Genomic DNA, 23,508 nt, shown 5'->3' with positions numbered 1-23,508 from the left:
TATTTTCTATTGATTATAAGCTGGAATATGACTACTTGGAGCAGTTCTTGAGGAGTAGAAGATTGAAACCAACCTGTATAAAAGAATATTTCCCATGAAAAGCAAAAGGTACATGGAGAAGGTAAGTAAAGATGCAAACAAAATCAGAGCTCTATGGTAAGGAAGAAGTCTAACATTGGTATAACAACCTAAAAGCCTTATTGCATTCTGCAACTGTGTTTAAATGCAAGTATCTACACTGATTTACCAACTAAAGACAACCATCAATGTAGTTCATCTTTCATTTTGGTTTGTAAAACAGCATTCAGTGATATAACTACAAATGTTAATACCAACCAAACACCAACTGTTTCTTATTTAGGATTGCAAAATTAACAAACTGTCACAAACAGAACATTTATGATTTATGATCAGTAAAATGAGAAAATATACTAATTATCCCCAAACATTTTTTAAACTTTTAAAAAATCACCAGAAAAAGTTAAAGAGGCCAGATCAAGCCAGATCCTTTTTTCCATGAGAATTACAACAGTAGGAATATAAACAGATCTCATCTTTGCCCTTCTTCCTGATTTGAAGTATCATAACCTTGTTTATTGTTGTATTACTTCTCCTTTTCTCTGAAAGGATTAAAAGAACTACTTCACAATTATCACCGCAATACAAAGATTGATAATGAAATAAATAACTGTCTGCACTTGAACTGCAGCAGCATGCAATTCAGTAAGAGCAAATTTCCATAGTACCTGTTCAATGAGATGTTTTATGGGATGTTTTCAGTCCAGTCAAACCAATACTGTGAACTGATTCACAGGAATATAATGACATCATATGATGAACAAGCACACCTTTAATTATTAAAGAAAAATACTGCATGCAAGTAGAGACTGTACATATTCCAAAGCAAAACCACAGACTATTTTATTTTTCTGCAAAGGAAATCTTGAAATTAAAATGCTTTGAAGGGCCAAAAAAGGCTGCAAATAGACTTGGCTCTCACAGCTAAGATGAGAGGAGCTATGCAACAGAGCAATTAAAGAAATACCAACAATCTTTAAAAGATATGAGAACACTGGAAACTAAACCAGGCAGAAGCACCAGATGAAGCCATCGTTCTAAAGTAGATATAAGGAAATACCATCCAATCTGTGGAAGGCCCAGTGATGAAAAGTTATGGTATGAGTTGGGCGGGGGGGGGGGGGGGGGGAGGGGGGGGGCGGGGAAGTAGTGTGATTTCCAACAATCATAAAATCACTAAGGTTAAAGGTACTTCTGGAGATCTCCAGTCCAACCTTCTGCTTAAAGTAAGATATGAACTGAGTTCACGTCAATTTGTTCAGAACTTTATCGGGTTGTTAAGTCGTGAAAAGTTCCAAGAATGGAAGTTTCTCACCTTCTCTAATGCAACCTGTTTCAACCCTTATCATAGTTAATTTCCTTACTACCCCTTTCTAATTCCCAAATATTGTCTTTCATTCTCCTGTTCTGCACCTCAGTAGAAAGCTTTGTCTTCAAAGAACATTGGAAGGTCCTGTGTTCTCCAGAGCCGTCTTTTTTCTAAGTTAAATAAGCCTAGTGTCCTACGTCTCTCCGAGATTGCCAAACTGGACATCTTGGTGTGAACTTGACCCGCTGAATTTGCTAAGTTTATCACCACTTTCCTTGTGCTAACACACCCAAAGTTGGATGCAGAAGGTGGAATAGCAAATTACAAGTGAAGCTGAATAATCAGTCATAATTGACAATGAAGTTGAATAATCAGCTCATCAACTGGCTGCGTTCCTGCTAATTCAGCCCAGCTCCTGTTGATGCATTCTTAGCATGCAGTACCACTATGGTGAACTGATGACTTTCAGCCAATCTTTCACCAGCTCCAGATACCATTATGGCAAAACCAATCCCCAGCTGGGCTGCCACACTCCCAGCCTGAACCATGGGAGAATGTTATTCATCTGAAGTGCAGGACTTGATTTTCTTGAGCTTCATGGCAGTTCATTATTCCAAGTCCACCTACATCCTTCTGAACAGCAGACTTGACTTCACACCAGCTACACTACCCACTGCTATGCTGGTGTTCACAGACTTGAAGAAAGTGCATTTCCTCCTTCTCTCCAGGCCATTGGTGAAAACACTGAACAGGACAGGTACCAGGATAGAGTCACCAGACTGAGTAAGAAACTACTAATAATAATCCAGTTCTTAAACCAGATACTATTAACTATTCTTAGTCTTAATGATAAGGACCAGGAGTTGAACATTGTTACACCCACTACTAATTTTTCTAAATTCTGATTTACATAATCAACAAAATTCCTCTGTATAGTCATCATAAGTCACTATTATAACCACCTAACAATAATTATCACTTATTTTTTTCATCTTCACCTCTACCTTTTGTTTTCTCTTTTTATAAGATGTTCCATACTGGCTACACCTTTCCTTTTGGTAGCTGAAACCAGAAAGGAGTACAGAAAGACTATTCAGAACATGGAGTAACAGGTCTCTTGAGTCTAGCTCTGTAACCAGATCCAGTGAAGCATAGGACTTTGCTCAGCTATAAAAAAAATTTAAGAAAAAGATTAAAGATTATTCCTTCCTGTAACTAGACAATTCCTTATTGTTTGGTAAACAAATAATTAAACACATCCACATGTTTAGCCATCTAACATGCCTTAGCTTATGGTCTTTTTCATTAACTTTTATTAAATAAGTTTTCCACCTTTGAATTGCATTACTAGCTAGAACGTATTTCTTTAACTTCCCTGATTCTGTAAGCAGAAAACCACCAAGTGTTCCTTCTGTCATCTGCAAAACAGCTAAGAACAATGATCGTAGCCATACACCAACTACTTTTCCTCTCTCCATATATTAAAAATATAAAGCTGGCTTGAAAAAATAAAAAATCACAGATAAAGGAGAAAGCGTTAGGTCCCTAGTAGTAGAGATGGCAAAATTTCCATGACTCAACAGAATGGGTTTCCTCAATGTTTGCCAGCATGACCATTCTGTTCTGTTTATCATTTTAATCTTGAATAAGAACACTTAGAAGAAGCTGATACCATTTACAGCATTCTTGAAAACACACAATTAAATGTTCGTTTCCTTTGATCAACCAATCTTCTGTGGCCTTCCATCTTGCCAGTGTACTCCCCATCCTCTCTCATAGTTAATCAAGATTATAAAAAGCTAAAATATCAGAACTGAAGAACTGCATTTTATTTCCACTGTAATAAGTGGAGACTAAAAGAAAAAGGAAGCACACAAGCTTCCATCTTCATATTTTAAGATACTAATTTCTTGACTCCCTGACTTCTCAGACAATAAGCTATAAAACTCATTGCAAAGAATGCTGTTGGAATGTAGAGTAAGTAACTTACTACTTCTCCTGAAACTGTTACATGATGTTTCAGGTTTTAAGTGAAACCAAGATAGCTTTTCATCTGGATGAAGGGTCTAAATAAGACCATTCCTGTATCTGAAAGTTGCAGAGGTATGGCAGTGCAATCTCTCTTTTTCTGTGTAATCTTGGACATTTTTCAAATGAATTACTGCTATTGATACTATTCATCAAAAAGCACCTCCAGACCAGGAGGAAAAATGCTACCATACCCTCATATACACATCTTCCTAAACATCCAGCTACCTAGCAAACTGCAAATTGCGTGTTTTCTGTTTTAATTTAAATTCTAGTACACTGGTACAATCCTACATGACAATATGGAAAAATTCAGAAGGGTACTAAAAACTAACAAGGGAGGTGATATACGTGATTCCTAAACAAACCATAATAAAATCACATTGTATTACATTAAGTTTATCTTTTCTGATAGAGGACTGATAAGCATTAGTATTAAAACTAGTATTTGGCAAGATGGAAAAAATAGATAGGGGAAAAGGCCACACTTTCCCACAGATCTTTTCTGTGGATTTTTTCCTCTTTTTACAAAAAATACTACTGTTTCATAGGCACTCTTAACTTACTGGAGGCCACAATCCACTTACTAAAAAACAGGTTTTGGAGAACACAATGTATCTAAGTTTATGAACACTCCTGAAGCCTGTAACACTAGTGAGCCTGGTACAGCAACACACACTAAGTTATTTTAAACAAAACCACATTAAAAACCTTTACTATAATACTCTTCCCCAAGCAACTCCATCAAAAAATCAGATTTAATCCAGATGACTGAAGTTTGAAAACATCTAAAATACCTATAATTTAAGTAATTTCTTTAACTCAATTTAACATCTCTAATATAAAGAATGCAACTGTCAGTGAAGCTTCAACAACTTGCAGAGATATCTAAGTTCAGTCTACTTTCCCTAGCTGGGAACTTATGTTAAATCATGAAAGAAAGCAGTTAGGATATAGACATTTATACAAAAAAGCATAAAACTTTTTAAACAATAAAAATAAACCTGCATGTGTAAAACAAGCTTCTGACTTTCAAAGCTTGTACATACCTTGTACAATCCAATGCCAGGATCAATGAGAAATGAGCGAGACGATGTAGATGGCTGACTGGGAGACCCACTACTTGTTTTTTTGGCTTTGTTCTTGCAGTTGGAAACAGCGCAGGGATTGACTTCTCCATCCTGATCTGTCATAGAAGCTGTGGTAGGAGCTTCAGATTCAGAACGTATCAAAAGCTGAACTATGTCATTGAGTCCAACATTGTAGTCAAATAAAGTGTGTCCATCTTCTAGCTGTCAAAAAAAAGTATAGTTGTAAAATTCTATCTTAAAGTAAGAAGTTTCCACGTCTTCCTTTTAAAGGCAATATCCACACAGACCATAAATCTGTGTCGAAGTTATTTAAGAGACAACCCATCTACTTCAGACAAACAAAAACCTGTGTCTCAAGTAAATGCAACAATAAACTCTCATCAAGTTACCTGTGGCCATGATTTCACCAATGAAAAAAATCACTTAAGAGCTTAAATTAGAAACAGACACCTTTACAGACTTTGTGCCTTTTAATTACGCTGTGATCTTCAAGATAAAGAACTGATTTTCTAGTTAAAACATGCATAGGACTTATGCAATAACTAAATAAAAGTGGCAACGTGTCATAAAAGAATTTTTATATTGTCATAGTATTGTATACATTACAGCTACAGAATTTCACTTTTCTCCCATCTCTTCTTGAAAGCAAGGAAGTAGTGATACCTTCCCATTGTTTTGGGAACTATTTCTTACATGAAAAATCTAGATATAAGAAGCCTCATACAGATACAACTCTACTTACTTTTCAAAATGATAAGACCTGGAAGTATTGCACAAGAGCAACTATAGGGAGAAGCAACACTTAAAAATATGCACTGGACCTTCAAAGTTATAAAAGGAACTCTCCTAAATTGAGAGCACTCAAGAAAACCAATGTTATTCCAGACTTAGCCACTCCACAAGGAAGGACCCAAACCACCTTTATTCACTGAAGACATGACTTTAACCTACCAGTTACACAGTTATAATACTGAGGAAGAGTGCATGATGCAGCATTCTCTCAATAACTTTAAACATCTGGGCACAGCTATATTCCAGATTCAATTTGATTCTGCATAACATCAGAATATAAATAGACTTTTTAATCATACATAGTCATAGTACACAGTTACTAAGCATTACTTTGGGTTCTACCTAACAGGTATCTTAAAGCTGTGCTATCTTATTTTTACCTGATAATATCACCTACCAACAATTAAACTAAGAAACGCACATCAAAAACTGGCAAGTTGTATGCTAGGAGAGCACATAACAGCAAGGAGTAGTGACCATAACTGCTTTGCTCTGTTAAATACCCTCACTGACTCACAGCATCTTCAAAGCAGAGAAGACTAGGTTTGCCCAAAAATGTAACGCATTGCTTTGCGACACCAGAACTTGAATTTGAGTAGTTACATTTTACTTCACACTGCAAAAGGCAGAAAAAATTGTATGACTAGGTGGCCTCCCACCTGCTTCCAAACTGCTTCTGCAATGAAAAGCTACCTTTTTTTCCCCTCCTCCTAAGAGGACAGACAGAATTTCAAACAGCACTGTTTTGGGAATTTTCTCAAATAGACCATTTTCAAGAAGTTATGAGCAGTACCAATACATCAAGCAAAAGCAGAGAAGACAACGAAACAGCAAAGACAGGTAAGAAGGAATTTCCCAGCTTCCCACTAGTTTTCCATTACATTCAAATGATCTCAGGACAGACAAAGTTAGGATGAAAAAAAAAACAAAACAACCTACACAGAAGGGCAGAGGGCAGTTATGGACACAATCTGACACTCAAAGCATCAGTTTTCCTTCCATAAGGGCAAAACCCATGTTAGAGATTACTCTCCTTACTTCTGATAAGGACCGCACCCACAGTTAAAATTTACATCAGTCTACATTTGATTAAGTATGCATTCCCCAAAAGCAGAGTGCACTGAAGTCACAAACGAGATGTCAAACATTAGTTTCATTGCTTGGTTAAGCAATAGCCTAAAGCTAGCAAAACTAAATACAGGAAGGCAACTGATTATTCTCTGCAGTGCTGCAATGGAAGAACAGCTCCAAGTTTGGCCAACAACAATGGGAATGACCCATACGCAGCTGAAAGTTTTCAAACCAGTTCAACACATATCAGATACACTATCAAAACCTTCAGTACGATCAGTTTTAACTATCAAGTGTGCAAAGGTCTTAAAATGGAAATTTCAAGCTAGTGGTATTCTACAGGTGACTGCCAACACTGCCTCATATACCTGGAGCCCTAGGGTAGGGTTTCATACTGAGTATGAATCTACTTAAGCAAGTTCACATAACCATTCCCCCCCACCTTGTTGTATATCCTTATGCTTGTGATAACTCTTTAAGGAAAGGAACACAAGTGTCCTTGCAGCCTTATGACAATCCAGATTTGCAGGCTTTTCACGACACCAGAACTTTGTGGTAAAAAAAAAAACAGAATTCTTGAATTCAAAATACACATAAACCCAAAACAAAGACAAATAACCACCTTGCATTAATATATCTCAGAGGTGAAAAAATACACATTTCAGTGCATTCCTGGAGCTGCTACTGCTTCTGAACACTAACTCTAGGCCCATCTTGAAGACTTAATCTCCCTGCAGATGATTTTTTGTTGTTGTTTAAAATGCCTTACTTTAAATTGTACTGCAAAATTGTATAATTAAAAACAACACTAGTACTTCCACAAACTAGACTGCTTCAGAAATAATAAATAAACCAGATACTATACAAGACAATGGAACTTCTGCTTCATCTTGATTGTTCCAGTTGGACCAGACAAACTGATAAATGTGCCAGTACATAATTTCCAGAATCCTATACTGTAAGGAAACCTTCTGAAAGCTAATGCAGTCATGAGTAAGTTACCTTGCTCTGGGTGGACTGGAGGTATAGAGCCAACACACAGGTGTAACAAATAAATACTGTCTTTGTTGCCATTCTCTCAGGACATGCCACATGTAGGCTGAGAGAAAATAAGCATTTTGGGGTGCTGCAGTTTAAAGTCTAAAGCCAAGTCAGTGAAGATCTAATCTGAACAGCCTGGATATTCTGCCATAACTACATAACCAGTGTTAACACAGGTTAAAAGTGGCATGTCTAGTATCTGATCTACTTATCAGTTACGACTCAGATTAATTTGTATCTTTGGTCCACAACCAAATCTTCCCTATTAACATAAGAAAGGGGCAAAGAAAGGAGAAGACTTGACTAAGTAAGTCTGTCTGGGTATAGTTATATTTAATGTGTTCAGAAACCCACACATCCCTAGGTCTTGAACAAGAAACAGCCTTCTCTAGTAATCCACACACTAACCACAATACACAGGCAACCCATTCCTTCACAGGGATCAAAGAAGTCAGCTGTGATTAACATGAGCTAAAAGGTTAGACTAAACTAATGACTGCAGTGAATTAGCATTCTATTCTCTTCCCAAGCAGTTGATTTTTGTTTTTTTTTTTTTTTAATCAGTCTTCTTTTCAGGAATACTTTATGACTACAGATTATTAGACATCATAACTGGTGATGTCATGTTTGTCTGAAAGCAAAGTAACAAGAGATAAGATTAGTATAAGCAGACTTGTAATGAGGCAGGATGTGGTGTTTGGCAAAGCGATAGTAAGGGAAAGAGCATCTGTTTACATTATGAATAAAAACATGTTCCTAGAATATCGGCAAAGGTATAAATTTAGACCGAGTCAATGACTGAATCATTGCCTTCTTCTGGTGACAGAGTGGAGAAAAAAAACCTAACCAGTAAAATCAAGTTTGCATGCAATTTGACTAACAATAAAACGTATGTGTGTATCTACGAGCATACCTATACCCAGCACTACTGCATCAGTGACCATTGAAAGCTGAAGAGTAACAATGCTGGAAAACAACCAGTGTTTAAAGAACTCCATGCCACAACTAAATGAAAGAAGAATTATAAGGTACTGATTCTTGAATTGCTGATACTATACTGATTTTCATGTAACAATGGGATTTTCACTAGTAAGTTTCTATCCTCAGACTACTACAGCAAGGAATCAGGAATGCAACACATGACTCTCCAGCACATCTGACCCTCCAGACAGAGGATTTCCTATTCTGTTCCACAATGGCCATGCACTGTAAGACAACTTTTCAAATTATATTAAAGTACTATCAGATGTAGAAAATGCAGGACTTAACACTATTAGCACATCTGCAGTATATTGACAAGTAAGAGGACAAAGGGACAAAGATACAAAAGCAGAACAAATACATGGTATCTTTTTTTCTATATACAACTAACATTTTAAATCCATCCTGGAATACAGTATTCCTTAACAAAACACCACTAATAAAAAAGGAACAGAAACCACACACAACTACAGAACACACACCTCTAACTCCCAGCAAGCCTTGACTTACTATGGTATCAAAATACATTAATGCATTACTGAATTGAGTCTCAGGCTACCTCATAGACAGGTTACATATTCAATGCAGGAAGGCAGAAAAATATCTTCAAAAATATTACAGCAATTTGTGGAAATAGGTGCCAAACAACCACTCCCCCAGTCAGCTTTATGGTATGTTCACTTTTAACAATACTTATTTATACAAATATATAGAAAAGGTTCATACCATCCTGCTGCATAAATACACTAACAGGAAGAATACATTTGCCTCTATTATATTTGCCTGTATGTATATATTAAATGAAAACATTACGCATTTTTATATTATCATTGACTAAGCATTTATGGACACTTGTTTTTGTCAAGCTCATAATTACAAGTGACAAGCAAAAGAAATGAGGCAAATACCAGATAGTCACACTCTATCTCAGTTAAAGTATCTTAATAGGCAATAAAAACATGTAAAAAAAAAGCAAAAAAATAGACAACTTTATGAAGATTTTAATTATTTTGCCAGCTCTTCTGACACTACAGCCATTAAAAAGCATTTGTTTCTTTAGCAGTAAATGTCGCCACTTTCAGTTTTTCTTCCTCTTAATGACTGACTCTTTCAAAATCCTGTAAGGCCTGATTAACATGTTTGGAATGAAGTGTCAGTTAGATTTACTGTATCTGCTAACACTCTTTCTATATAATAAATATCCATAAGTACAGAAACAGATTACATCCTTCAAACCTAGTTTAAGTGCTATAGAGACTATCAGTTTCAGAACACTTCTGCAGAGGGTTGTTATAAATACTTAAAAGTAAGACAAGACTGTGCTTATGCTAATATACAAGTAGCTGTAGCAAGGCAACACTGGAACTGATACTTACCCACTATCACTGTTAGAACTACGCCTTGTAACATCAGGCCATAAATTACTTTAAAGGCTTGTAGAAATTGCACTTACAAACACAAATGATCATACAGAGTACACTATACTACACTACTTGGGAAAAAGCACCCCACAAGTAACTCAACAATTAATACATTACTTTGTCTACAAGTCCCTGCAGAAACACAGCTCATTTGGGGTTACGCAGCATGCACAGAGAACTCTCAAGAAAGCATGTAATCGTTCTTCTTAGAACACATTACCTACTGTTTTTATCCTACAGCATGATCGAAGAGGGTAAGTTCCTACGTCACCTAAATTCAGTCACTCCATTTGGAAATCAGGATCTTTAGTCATTTATGGAAGTGTGTTTCTGAGCATCTTCTGATGCTTCTGATGTTTTCCAAGAACTAGAACAGTGCCAAGATCTAGCAATAAAGATGAAAGAAACTAAATGGAATGCAGCAGATCTCTTCAACTGAAGTATAAAGTTGAAAAGTGACATCAATCTTTTGTTCTGCACTGGTGTTAAATGCACCCTGCAGATTTCTTTAATAGGAAATGCATAAGGGTAAATCGTTTCCACATAAAGTTCAGCAGAAAGACTTGTTTAAAGGTTGTATAAAGGAGGTACCCAGAGGCTAAGTTAGTCTGAATAATTAGAAGAACCTAGAATTTTCAGGTAATCACTGAAGGCAAATAAAGAAGAAATCTAGAATTTCAGTTATTTTAAGACTTTCCTGTTCCTGCATGGAAGAAGTCTGCTGGAACTCCGAATTCTGCTTAGTGTTTTTACAGAAGGATTCAAACATATCTCGAACCAATTTCGAATAATGAAAAGCCAAACTGAAAATTCAAATTCAGAACAGTGAGTTTTGGACCAATGGTACCAACCCACGTCAAGAAAATTACAATGTCTGACACTTAGCTCATGGACTTCTACTATTTGTAAAGTGTGCTTAGTTTTTCAGCTTTGAAAACATAAGCAAAATAACCTGAACAGTATTTTGTTTATTCCAGATGATAAACTGTAGCCTACAGCTGGACTATCTCGTATGTGAAGAAAATGATATAGGTTTACAGGATTTTTAAGTTCACATATTAACAACATTCAGTACTAAGGCCCAATGTGAGGTTTTTAAAACAACTGTATATTTGCACTGTTTCCCAAGGAAGTACAGCTGTCTTAACTGCAAACTGGAAAAAAAAGCTAAATAAAAATGAATTTAGCCAACCACAAAAAAGTTGCTATCTTTATATGAATTAGAAAATTTAATACACACTGTTTTAAAAGTTTTGGCAACTCCATGAGATCCACTTCAAGTAACTCTAGTTTCAACAGTAGATGTTCCATACAGGCTGCTCTGTCTGGTACTCTTGCACATGGGACAGTTCTGCTGCTGTGTGACATTTAAGTGATCAGTAATTTTTGAGTTCAGGAAGGCATTCCCAGCTTTGCACAACAAAATTCCTCTCAGACAGCCCATGATAGTAAGAGAATAAAAAGGAAAATGACGACATGCAAATATCTTTAAGCAAAGACTGTAAACCAAGACTGTACATGACTCCTTGTCACATGCCCCCAGAAGACAGTTTTTGAATTGTTGGTTTGATTACAGTAGCCCCACATTTTAAACAAAGTTTTGGCATAAATGCCTTGCAGACATAAGAAGATCCTGTTCCTACTGTTTTCTCCGTGGCACTCCTGATTTCATTTCTCTCCCATCCTCAGTGCTGCCCAGATCCTTAGCAAAGATCCTAACGGAAGGCAAACAGCAACACCTATCAGTCTCATACAAATATTAACTGTAACAGAACTTTACTTTCCTAAAAATCAAGTAACCTTAACCTTGCTGAGGAAGAAATGCCAGTTAAACTCTAGGAGATCCACATCACAGAGTTATGTCCTTCACTCTCTCTGACAAGCTCCTCAACAAAAGCAGAGACCAAGTAGAAACGTATTTGAGACTCTACAATTTTTTCACTCATCATTAGAAAGACTTTAATTTACAGTTTCATTACCAGTACTAGTCTTGACTATGCTCTAAAATATTCATCGTAACTTTTTATTTAATAGTTTGGACTTAGTAACTTGCTATTAAAAATAAACAGATGCACATGGCTGATCACTCCCTCATTTCAAGGAGAATTTACTAGTCAATAAAAAAAGATAATCATTCTGTCCTGTTTACTTTCTCTTAACACTCTTTAGAGTAATGAAATCACAATAGAATGAGTAGGTGAAATATCTGGACAAGGAAGTTCTGACAGACTCTAGATCCGTATCTCTAGAACGGAAGACAGGCAGATCATAACACTTTAAAAAACAATAACCGAACAAAATATCGTTTTAAGATGGCCCAAATCGGACTCAGTTTGTCACTCTTCTTGCCAAGAGAATGATTTTTCAGAGTAACCTATAGGAATGTTTGAAAACAAGACCACTACGCCACGAAAAATAAATAAAATCACATCAGGAAGTCCACATGAATTAGTTTCTAAACCAGAGCACACCTGCTTTGACTGCTTAAGTGTTTTAATGGAACAGCCAATGATCTGCCCTTGACTCAAGGAAAAGTGGTCATAATACTCGATATCAAATGCCTCACTCAACAAATCAATCTTGAAAGGCACCACTGTCTTAGACTCCCACAATACTCGTCAGAAAGCACACAGCAAGAGGAACTCCTACTAGGGCAGACTGTGGAAACTTCAAATACTTTAGGCTTTTTTTTGAATTAGTGTCAACCAGTTAGTTTAAATCACAGCGCAAAGTGTAAATACACTGTTTGCTCAACTCCATACACAAGAGGAAGTCTGATATGCTACACAAAGCCACACAATCTAGGAAAAAAATCAGATTCCTGTTGCTGACATTGTCTGTAACTACACATCAATCTTGGTAGATACACCACAATAAAATGTGCGTTAGTCACCTTGGTACTCAATCAACACAACTAGCTTTAAGAAGCATTTTACTATTTTCCTGAAGTACTGTAACTAAAAATAAGTATAGAAGCCTACAGCTTAAGGCCACAGTCTCCAACTAAAGTTTTTTTTTAATACCATTACTACAAAATGATATGCAGAGTGTACAGGTGGTACCAATGCATTTTACCTTTTGATTTGGACTAACTATAATCCAGAAAAGATTCCAGTGTAAAGATTATTGCAAACATGAGAATAGCTGACAGCTGTCAGAAAAGATTTCTTGACTTAATCAGAAGATCAAGGTGAAGGCAGCCATTCTCTGTCTCAATCAATGATTTTACAAGGTTCATCTCTGCAACTCTTCTGAATTAAATTTTTAAATAAGAACTTCGGGTTTTGAAGATTATTTCTTCCTTTATCACTGGGTGAGATACAAAAAAATGGTTAATTTAGACTGGATGTTTTTATGTTTTCTTCTCAGAAGCAACTCTCAATCCCACTAAAGGAACATTTGCTCATTAATTTCTAGCTGGAAGATGGAGTTACAGCAGCAAGTTTTCTTCCACAGTCCCCAGGAGTCTTCTAATTAGGAAAATAAAAGTTCATGGTGTCTTCTGTGTGATATTGAAGGATTACCTGACACTTGAAATAAACACGTACACCAAAAATATAAAGCTGTATTGAAATCCTTAGAAGCATGGAAAGACTCATCCATCTCTGTGCTGATTAGATTAGAGTTGTCAAGTACCTCCTGTATGATGGTATGGACTTCTATAGCACAGGCAACTGAAGTTCAGCAACAGTGGTGCCAGGGAGAGCAAATGACTATTTGCAGCTTGTAAGGATACCTGTAATGAAGAACTGGTTATTATCTGAAGCTTCTGTAATCAACAAAAATCTAAAAATAGTAATAATAATAATGTAAGGCCCTAGTATATCAGAGCAGTTATACACACATAATTAAATGATTAGGCATGTACATCCACTTTTGAGCATTTAAAGTGAATTCTCTCATAAGTGATATCAACATTTGATTGCATTTCATCACTGGCAGGCAATCCTTACCATCCAGTTGCCAGTCTTGCTTTTTTTTTTTTTTTTAAATACTGTTTGCAGGAGTATCCACATTAAGTTAAGAAAAGCACAAGTGCTTAACTACCATAATTAGGTTACATGAATACACAGGCCACAAAACAGAGCCTTCAAGCTAGTTGCCATTTCATACAGGAAATGTGTTTTTTTCCAGTTTCCTAATACTGAAGTCACACATACAAGTTAGAATAAAGTACTCTTCTTCTACATATAATTCAGCATTGCCTTCAGCTTGTTTTAGTGCTTTGAATGAAGTTAATGATACTAGTGACTGGTAAGTTGCATTAGTAACTTCAACAATGTAACAAGAAGTCAGTTTCAGTAAACAATTTCTACAACCAAAAAATATTAATAGGGCAACCAAACTTACTGCCAAGTAAATTTGAAGTATACTACATGAATGTTTCAGGAATTTTTGAATGCAGCCTGACCACATGTGTCCCAGAGACCCCAGAATGCAGTCCTTTATCAAGCTACAGAGCTACTTACTACCAGCTTCATCGAAGAATGGCAATCACTCCCTTTCTAAGGCTTCAAATTATTCCTCAAACATATAAAGCTAACTTCTCAAATTGAAGATTTCTCACACCCAAATTCTGCCTCAAGCAGATGGGTTTTGGACAGCTTCAGCTGAAAGTGTTTACAATTTTCCAAACAAAATAAAGCTGGGAAGAAATTGCATTAAGAAACTCGATTGTTTTATGAATAGGTTTGGCACTCCCATTCTTTGGGGGCAAAACTCAACAAATAATGCTTTTCTATCCTTCTGGAAATCTACCCAAGCTGTTAGCATTTACGAAGCCTTTAGACACACAGTTCACAAACCTGAAGCTTAAACTCTCATGAGATTCTATCCACTGCTCACTTGTCAGTCCAGGTCAGCAGAAGTTAAAGATGTCTTATGTAGGAAAGGCTGTAGGTAAATCACATGTCCTACTGCCAGATTTTAACTGCATGTTTCACTGAGGCTGCTTTATCGCAAGCAGGCTCACATGCAAGACTAAAGCTCCTCCACTCCTACTATCCCTCAATCTTTTCAGTTAAGTTTGCAGAAACAAAAAAGTAAGCACTTTGATATCTCAGCAATGACTTGAAAAACTATACTTAATAGTGTACAGCTAGGGAGCAAGATGCGTGCTACCACACTTTTCTGTGCAGAAGAAGAGAGTTGAATTTCTTCTAATGAAGTAAACCTGATTTTCTCTTACTTCAATTTCAGTCTGACATCAAGAAATTGAATAGCTTCAATACTCCCACTTCCACTTGCTCATTTCAGTCTTCCACGAAACAGACCTGAAGCACCTTCCTCACCAACAAGATCATCAACCTAACAAGCAACTTCTGTCATTGCTTGTATTGGGCTTGTGACAAGGCTTTGGCAGTAGGGGGAGTGCAGGGGTGGTAACCTCTGTGAGAATTGACCAGGAATTGCTCCCATGTTGGTTGGATACAGACAGTTCCAGAAGGCTCCGAAAGGGAGCTGCCACTGGCCAAAGCTGATACAATGAGCAACACCAGTTATGCCTCTGGGATAACATGTTTAAGAAATATTTTAGAAATGCTGCACAACAGTTGCAAGAGAAAAGTGAGAAAATGCAAGAGAAAGAGCCCTATAGACATCAAGGTCAAAGAAGAAGGAAGGGGACCGTGAAGAGGACCACGATACAGAGGTTGCTCCCCCCGCAGCCCACAGAGGGCTGTGTTGGTGTAGATCTCCACACTGCAGCCCCTGGAAAACCTCACATCACAGCAGTGGATGTGGCCTTAAGGAGGCTGCAGCCTGTAGAGAACCTATGCAGGGAGCAGGCTCCTGGCAGAAGCTGCAGCATGTGGAGAAGAGTCCACAGTGGAGCAGGAGGCCTGGCAGGAACTGCAGCCCGTGGTGGTGGGAGGATACAAACCGGGGCAGTCCGTTCCTAAAGGACGGCACCACATGGGAAGAACCCATGCTGGAAAACAGTTCTGGAAGAACTGTAGCCTGTTGGAAGGACCCTCACTGCAGCAGTTGCACAGGACTTTATCCGATGGGATGGATCCCATGTTGGAGGTGGGGAATAGTGGCAGATACTAAGCATTATGGACTGACCACAGTCCCCCTCATTTCATATCCCTCTGCACTGGCCAACGTAGGGGTAGGAAGTAGAAGAACCAAGACTGAAGCTGACCCTGGAAAGAAAGGGGGAAGGTGCTAATTAGCTCTTTTTTTTTCCCCCAGTTCTCACTGCACTACTTCGTTATCAACTGGCAATAAATTTATCTTCCACAAGCCAAGTCTGTTTTGCCTGTTATGTTAATTCATGAACAATCTCCCTCTCCTTATCTCAACCTACAAGTTTTTTTCATTACATTTTCTTCCTCTCCACCTTGCTGAGGAGAGGCAGTGGGAGAGCAGCTTGGTTTGCACCCAGCAACCAGTCGAAGTTAACCCACCGCACTGCCTCGTACATACACCACGAAGAAACGTCTGTGCTCCAACGCTCTTACACCTTGACTCCGGTAAACACCACGGCAGAGCCACCTGAGGCGATGGTTTCTGTAACAACAATAGCCATTTTCAAGTTTTCACCAAATCTAAATTCCAACAGGGTGAGAGAGGATAATGAAAGAAGCCAACAAAGTTTTTTACATCCCAAAAAGAATACATATTGCTAAAACACAGCAGTGTTGTTCATACTCAGTTATAGACAAAACCTGAGTTTGTAGTCCTACTCCTGTGGTTCTCTACATAACCTTAAGTTTTCTGGCAAGTTTCCAAACTTAAACCTCAAAATATTCTTACCACTCAATTTTTCCAGCATTATTATTGAAGTCTAGGAATCCTACTAACGATTATTACTTGGTCCTGCTGAAAGTCTGCCCTGTTAGGTCAAGATGCCAAGAATTCATCTACTCTGATATCTCTTTCACTTTTCTTAATGAACACTGCAAACTTACTATCCTCATTAAAAAGTGCTTCATAGGTTTTCTAATTAGGACAGACAGACATCACACTGCCAATAGTCAAACTGCCTTGTCTTCATGTTCTGACAGAGGCTCCACATGATCCATTGTAACTTGTGAGTTTTTAGGTTATTGCACCACAGCAAAGAACTATGCATATGCTTCTGTCCCCTTTCCTAAGGAACTTCTACCTTAAGTTACAGAATGACTTTATTTCTCTGGCTGACAGTTATTTAGCTCTGTGGAAAATGAATCCTCAGAGTCCAGGATGTCCCCACAAGACCAAGCAAACAAAGTTACAGAATAACAGTACTCTGGTTCACTCTTTGATGCCAGATGTGCATCGTAGGTCCTCCTGGCAGGAGGAGTTAAAAACTAGAAACAATCTGTTAAACCATGTATTGCTTTTCCCAGTTGTGCAAGGGAAAAAATGTAATACTAAGTATCACATTTACCACAACACTAGGTTTTCACCAGTAGTCCTAGGGCATTCTAACCCTCGAAAGCAGGAGATGAAGAACAATCCACTTACATCCCTGCATTTGCACTTAAAATCAAACCCAACGAGTTCCAGCATCCGAGGTAAACTACATTAACTGGACATGGACACTCACAGCCCCTGAGATGCAAAACAGCGGCTCTAGCTTAAAATGTTAGTTGAAGCTGATTTCATAACTGCTGCAAGCTAAGGCCATGGAGTTGTAGATATTCAGCCCATAAACTGGGGCTTATTTAGATTTCTATATCCCTATTACCTCATACACCTCCCATTTTTAGAAGAAACAGTTATTTCGCCAGTCTGCCTACACCCAGCACTTGAAAGATCAAAGTATCTACAAAGTCACAGAGAGACTAGAGTAAGCACTGCTCAGTAGCAGGACCACAGCTCTACTAGCAGACTGCAAAGATTTAACCACACTGAGCGCAGAACGGATAAGAAAAGGAAGTGTGGACTAGATGACTTTTTTCATTTTTTTCCCCCCCACAGATGAAGGAATCTTCCTAGTTTTTCCACATTGCTTACATCAATTTACTGCTTTCTGTTCACCTCACATTTAATTGAAATATCCCCTTTTTTCCTAGTTTTATCATATCTCTGAAAAAGTTGCAATTGTTTACATTTTCCTCTCCTCATGTCTCTCTCTACGTTCAGTTTTACTTTTCAAGAACAATTCTTCTGACCTTTTTTCTACTTACTAGCACCACGGGATCAGAAAAAGCAATCCATAACCATCAAGGAAACTTCAGAATTAATTATGGTAGCTGCAAGAAAATGGACATAAATGGTTGCTGAATTAGTGAAGCTACTGAAAAAAACCCTTTTTAGCGAATACCACCCCAACTGCATCCCAGCCTCGATAAACTAAGCACTAAATGAAGAAATGCTGCTCATGCGGCCATACTTCGCTATTTTCCCTTTTAAGAAAGACATTTGTCGACATTAAATGTTCAAGTTAGTTAGCCTGACCACTCCTGGACTACACAGAAAAGCACAATTCATTGCAGGCCCATCTTCCCCTCTTCTCAGGTAAGCTTTGTCTTCCGCACCAGTCCCTGCACTGGAAGAGATATGCTGGTGCAGCACAAATGTAAGCAAGTTACACAACTTCAAGACCAATGTGCCTTGATTCGCCCCCCCAGAGGGGCAGTGGGTTGTCTGTAACGGTTTTGGACACACGCCGTCCTCACACATGCTCCCTCTTGCCAGTTAGAGTAACACAAAGTCTACTAATTCGTCATGGGCTTGGTCCAGAAGGCAGGCTCCGCACCTCCGTGCTCATGCTCATCTCCTGGTCACAGCTAAGGGAAATTTTTTGTTCTGTGATTTGTTACTTTTTATTCGTACAGCCACACATCAGCTTCACGGCAGAAACCCCACCGCCTCGGGTCCCGGGTCCATGTCGCCTGTCGTGGGGAGCCGCTCCGGGCATCCCCCCCCCACACACACACACCAGGCGGGGCCGCGTCGGGCTCGGCCCCCCCCCCCGGGCCGCGGCTCCGGCCCGCGCAAAGTAACGGCCGGCGGGCACCCCCCCCCGCCGCCCCACGGCCGCGCGGTCACGTGACGCGCACCGCGGGGAGGGGCGCACAACGGCCGGGCACCGAGAACCGTTAATCCGCCGCGGGGAGGGGCCGGCCAGGCGCTGACGGGACGGCGCCCGTGGGGGCGGCAGGGGGGGGAAACCGCCCGCCGCGAAGCCGTGCTCGTGTCCCCCCCGCGTGCCCCGGGCACCGCCGGGGAGGCGTCGACGGCGGCCGTTGGTCCTCCCAGACCCGCGGTACCGGCGGGGCTGCCCGGCCCGGCGCCCTGTCAGCGAGGTGCGGCGGAGACGGCGGGCGGGGGAGGAGCCTCCCGCGGCTCAGGTGGGAAAACAAAAACACAAAGGGGCCTCGCCGGCACCCGCCCGGCCGCGGGGGGAACGGCGGGCGGGCGGCGGGGGCATGGAACCAGCGAAAATAAATAAACGTTAAAAGAAAAAAAAAATAACAGAAACCACACAAACGCGCGGCGCGCCTCGTGGCGTCCTGTCAGGCCCGGCGGGACCGGGGCGAACAAAAGCCGGGGAAGGCACGGGGTCCCGGCCCCCGGCCGCACAAAGAGCCCCCGGTCCCCGCCCGGCTGGGGGCGGCTCCACCTCACCTGCTTGCCCCGATAGAAGAGGCGCTGCCGGTCGGGGCTGACGCGGAAGGTCTCCTGGATCTTCTCCCGCAGGCACTCGATCTTGGTCAGGCGGCTCAGGTCGTCGATGGTCTGCGTCTCGGTGCCGTCGATGGTGCGCACCTGGATCCACATGGTGCGCGCCCTCCGGCGGGCCGGGCCGGCTGCGGGCGGGCTGCCGAGGCGGCACCGGGGGCTCTCTCCCGCGCTCCGCGGCGTACGAGGGAGCAGCGGCGGGGGCCGGGCGCTCCCCCCGCCCTTTGTTCGGCTCGGCGGGGCAGGGGGTTTGAATCCCGCCGAGCGGGCGCGAGGCTCCCCGCCCGCCGGGCCGCCGTCCCCGCTCGGAGGGGCGAGGCGAGGCGAGGGGCGGCGCGGCGACCCCCTCCGCCCCCCGCTGGGCCGCGCCGCGGGGCCCCGGAGGCGAGGCGAGGCGAGGCGGGGCGGGGCGGGGGCAATCGGGAAGGGCCGCGGCCGGCTCTAACGGGCGCCGCCGGGAGCCATCCCGCAGCCCCGGGGAGTGTTTACCAGACGCCGCCGCTCTCACATGGAGGTCACGGCGCCAACGCCGATCTCGCGAGAGCCGCCGGGCCCGGCCGTAAGGAGACAACAACACCGGGGCGGGGGCGGGGGCGGGGGGGCGAGGGGAGCGCGCGGCGCCACGCCCCCTCCCTCCCGCCGCCAGCCGCCCGCCGGCCCTCGCGCCGCATTCGGCGCCGCGCGCGGCCCCGCCCACCGCCCCCTCCCCTCCCCGCGCGCCCCGCCCCTCTGCTGGCGTTGCGGGGGGGGGGGGGGACGAGGTGGGGGGGTTGGCGCGCGCCGGGGAAACGACCGTTAGCGTCGCCATGGCGGCGGCGGGGCGGCGGGGCGCCGGGGCGGCGGGGTGGGCCCGCCCCCGCCCGCGGGTGGCGGTTGACGGGCGGCGGTTGGCGGGCCGCGGGAGGGCCGGGCGTGAGGCACCGAGGGTACGGCGCTGCCGAGGGGTGCGAGCCCGTCACGGCCCGGTTTGTCTGCCCCCACAATGCAGGTCAAGCCCGGGTGATGCCGTTACGTTAGAGAGAAGGGCGTGCGGCCGAGGCAAGAAGCAGCAATCCTGGTTTTTACCACAGATCAGATGTCGGTCGGGCTGCATGTGTTCTTCTAAACTGTGTAATCCTACAACTCGGCGTGAGAAAAACCCGGATTTGCCACGCTGCTGTGGTTTAACCCTGGTAGGCAGCGACACCCCGCAGAGCCACTCGCTTGCTCCCTGCCAGCTGGGTGGGGCGAGAGTGTGAAAACCCGTGGGTTGAGATAAAGGCAGATTAATAGGTAAAGCAAAAGCCGCACGTGCAAGCAAAGCAAAATTAAGTCACGGCCTCCCGTTGGCAGGCAGATGTTCAGCCACTTCCAAGAAAACAGGGCTCCATCTCAGCAGTTACTTGGAAGAAAAACGACATTGCTCTGAGTGCCACTGCTCCGTTCTTTCCGCCAGCTTTTATTGCTGAGCGCGGCACCATGTGGCATGGAACATCCTTTGGGTCAGTTTGGCTCAGCTGTCCTAGCGCTGTCCCCTCCCTGCTTCCTGTGCACCCCCAGCCTCCTCACTGGAGGAGGCACGGCGGGAAACAAAGAAAGCCTTGAATCTTTGCGAGTGCTGCTTGGCAGCAACTGAAATGTGGGTACTTATCAACACTGTTACAGTCACAAATCCAAAACACTGCACTATAGGAGCTCCTATGAGGAAACTTACCATGGTCCAAACCAGTACGCATGCACACTGGTAAAATGGTCCTATGGAAATCTGTCTGATACAGAGCTCAGGAGAAACCAGGAAATGGGCTGATGGGTGCCCTTTAGAGGACTTCAGAGCATTGTTACTGCCTAAGTTTAAGACTTAGGCAACTTGATTAAGATAACATGCTTACAAAGTCCAGATGACACCTTTGTAGTTTTGTGGCTTTTTTATACTATATCTTCTAAATATCACTGACATGGCACTGAGTCAGGAAGAGGAACAGATCACAGCCAACATTTATTAGAACATCTTTAATCAATTAGACTTTTTATTAATAGCAGAAAACTGTTCGCACAGCATATGCCCACACAGTACGCCATGCGGTGGTTACCCAGCCCCAGCAGCTCACTGTGGAGCAGAGGGTCCTCCCCTGCTTCGGAGGGTCCCTCCTGGGTCCCCTCCTCCAGCAGCTGCCCACACACGTGCTGCCCTGCGGCCGTCACCCACCAACAACAGCCGCTGCCCTGTGGGATGTGGCGTGGGTTATGTAACCCACGGGGGGCGCCAGGGGGTGCTGGAGGCCGTGGGCAGAGCCAGTCACCTCCGTGGTATCCCGACTTTAAAATCTGCTCCAAAGATGGCTGTCAGTTTTTGGGAGGCTTCCAGAAGTTCCCTCCCAGCTTGTATTTTCCCTCTCACCGTCCTGCTGTTGTCTGGTAACTATTTCTTCATCCACAACCAGAGCAGCCCATACAGCCCATTCACAGAAACACAGATTTTGTGACACTATGGTTGCAAAGATTCCTGTACTCTACATTCAGCTTTGAGAATTCTCACTGCTGTTCCGAGCGATGAACTTCAGTCTTGAGTATGTGCAAAGGCAGCTGAAACAATTTAAAGTTTCTTAATTGTTCTGAAAATCCCTTCCTTTCCTTTTTATCCTTGCTAGTCCCTTTCTGTTTTTGTGATAGCATATAACTTTCTTTTACTTGTTGCTACCACAGCAAATTGCCAAATTGCCCTTTACACAAATCCAGAGTTTGGTTTATAGTTTGTGGTTGTAATGCAAGCTCAGACTCAACTGATGAAGGACATGCAATCGTTTTGAATCTTTTGGCCCCAGCCTTCTTGAATTCCCTGAAATATTAAATTATTATTTAACACAGAGGTTGAGTGTGGTTTTTGAAATAATAATAATAATTAAAAAAAAAAAAGTTGTCTTCAGATTTATCTTAGTTACACACCACCTCTGCAGTAAAAGAGTCTCATTATAAATCCATTTGTAGAAAATGGTCTTTTCAGTTGAGGTAGGCACTGAAATGTGTCTCTCTTGCAACACTCGAAAAAGATCTGAAAGGATTCTGAGATGGGATATGTTTTGCCACATTAGAGAGTAGTGCCAATTTGTTCTAGAGAAACTCTATGGAAAGCACTTGATGGACATTTTGGAACAGAAAACATTTTTTTCATAGGGAGAGAGAAGAAGAAAGAGGATCAGTTTGTTAAAACTCTACCTGGAAATATATTATCTGGCAGGGATTGCAGAGAAAAGCAGATCAGGTTGCTGGCACAGGAGTTACTGATTAGAAAGAGTCCTGTTTTATAATACGTCCTATGGACTGGAAAATATAATATAAAAGGAAAAATGGTGAGTAAATAATATCTGACTGGTAATCTGCAAGTCAGCGTGAACAGGGGCAGTTACTGAGAAGGTTAGAGTAAAGGATGGTAGTTTTTTAGAAGTCAGTTATGTCCTCTCTGAGGCATGCGTATGCTGATGAGAAAATTATGTAATGGTAAAGCAGAAAGTGACTGAGCAGCATAGTACAAGTGATGAACCGGAGTGACATTGGCAGAAGAATGACTAGAATGAGCAGAACAGAGAAAAAGAGTCAAAAATAAGAAAATAATACACAGGGTTAGTGAGGAAAGTGCAAAGATCTAATGGGAAATTAAACCAGAAATTAGTAGCAAAGAAGCATAAAGGTGTATAGAAAAGGAAAATTTGAAACAAGAATTTAGGAGAGAAGACCATGCTGTTTTTCTCAGGAGAAAACTGAGGAACAAGAGTGAGAAGTTAAATGAAGATTTAATAAATTGATAACTGTAAGCATGAATTTGTTTTGAAAAACTGAGAATTTCTTTACCATGTTGCCAATGATTTTTGGTGAGATAAAATAGCCAATCGTTTAAAAGTATAGTGTGAAGTTTGGGAGTTACTAGAACGGGCCCTTTGCACATGTTGGCATTTTCATATTTTTCCTTAGGTAGCTTGCTCTAGAATGTAAATAAAGATAATTAGTTGCTTGAAATTTTCTTTGTTTTAGTATTTGAAGTCCTTTCTAAAATAGTAAAAATTCTGGAGATTGCCCTATAAATTTTATATTTACCTGTAGGAGACCA

General features: G+C 41.6%; 1 protein-coding gene across 5 annotated transcripts in view; it reads right to left on the bottom strand.

Annotated features, from left to right (window-relative positions):
* Positions 1 to 19,764, bottom strand: part of UHRF2 (ubiquitin like with PHD and ring finger domains 2) — an 84,810-nt gene extending 65,046 nt beyond the window's left edge. For 2 of the 5 annotated variants that reach the window (XM_035567679.2, XM_035567680.2), the window contains exons 1-2: positions 19,374 to 19,764; positions 4,465 to 4,707 (exon numbers count right to left, since the gene is read on the bottom strand). In XM_035567679.2, coding sequence (XP_035423572.1) covers positions 4,465 to 4,707; positions 19,374 to 19,526 — 396 coding nt within the window. In that variant the 5' untranslated portion in view covers positions 19,527 to 19,764. Of the gene's footprint in view, positions 1 to 4,464; positions 4,708 to 12,887; positions 13,122 to 13,448; positions 13,549 to 16,222; positions 16,326 to 17,929; positions 17,996 to 19,373 lie in introns of all 5 variants that reach the window. The other 3 variants (XM_035567682.2, XM_035567681.2, XM_035567683.2) reach the window with 3 other exon arrangements.
* Between the last annotated feature and the right edge of the window lie 3,744 nt (positions 19,765 to 23,508).

This window comes from Cygnus atratus, chromosome Z (assembly GCF_013377495.2).
Source record: "Cygnus atratus isolate AKBS03 ecotype Queensland, Australia chromosome Z, CAtr_DNAZoo_HiC_assembly, whole genome shotgun sequence".
Taxonomy (NCBI): Eukaryota; Metazoa; Chordata; class Aves; order Anseriformes; family Anatidae; genus Cygnus; species Cygnus atratus.
Note: the sequence above shows the minus strand (reverse complement) of the source record. Positions and strands in the feature narration are given on the sequence as shown.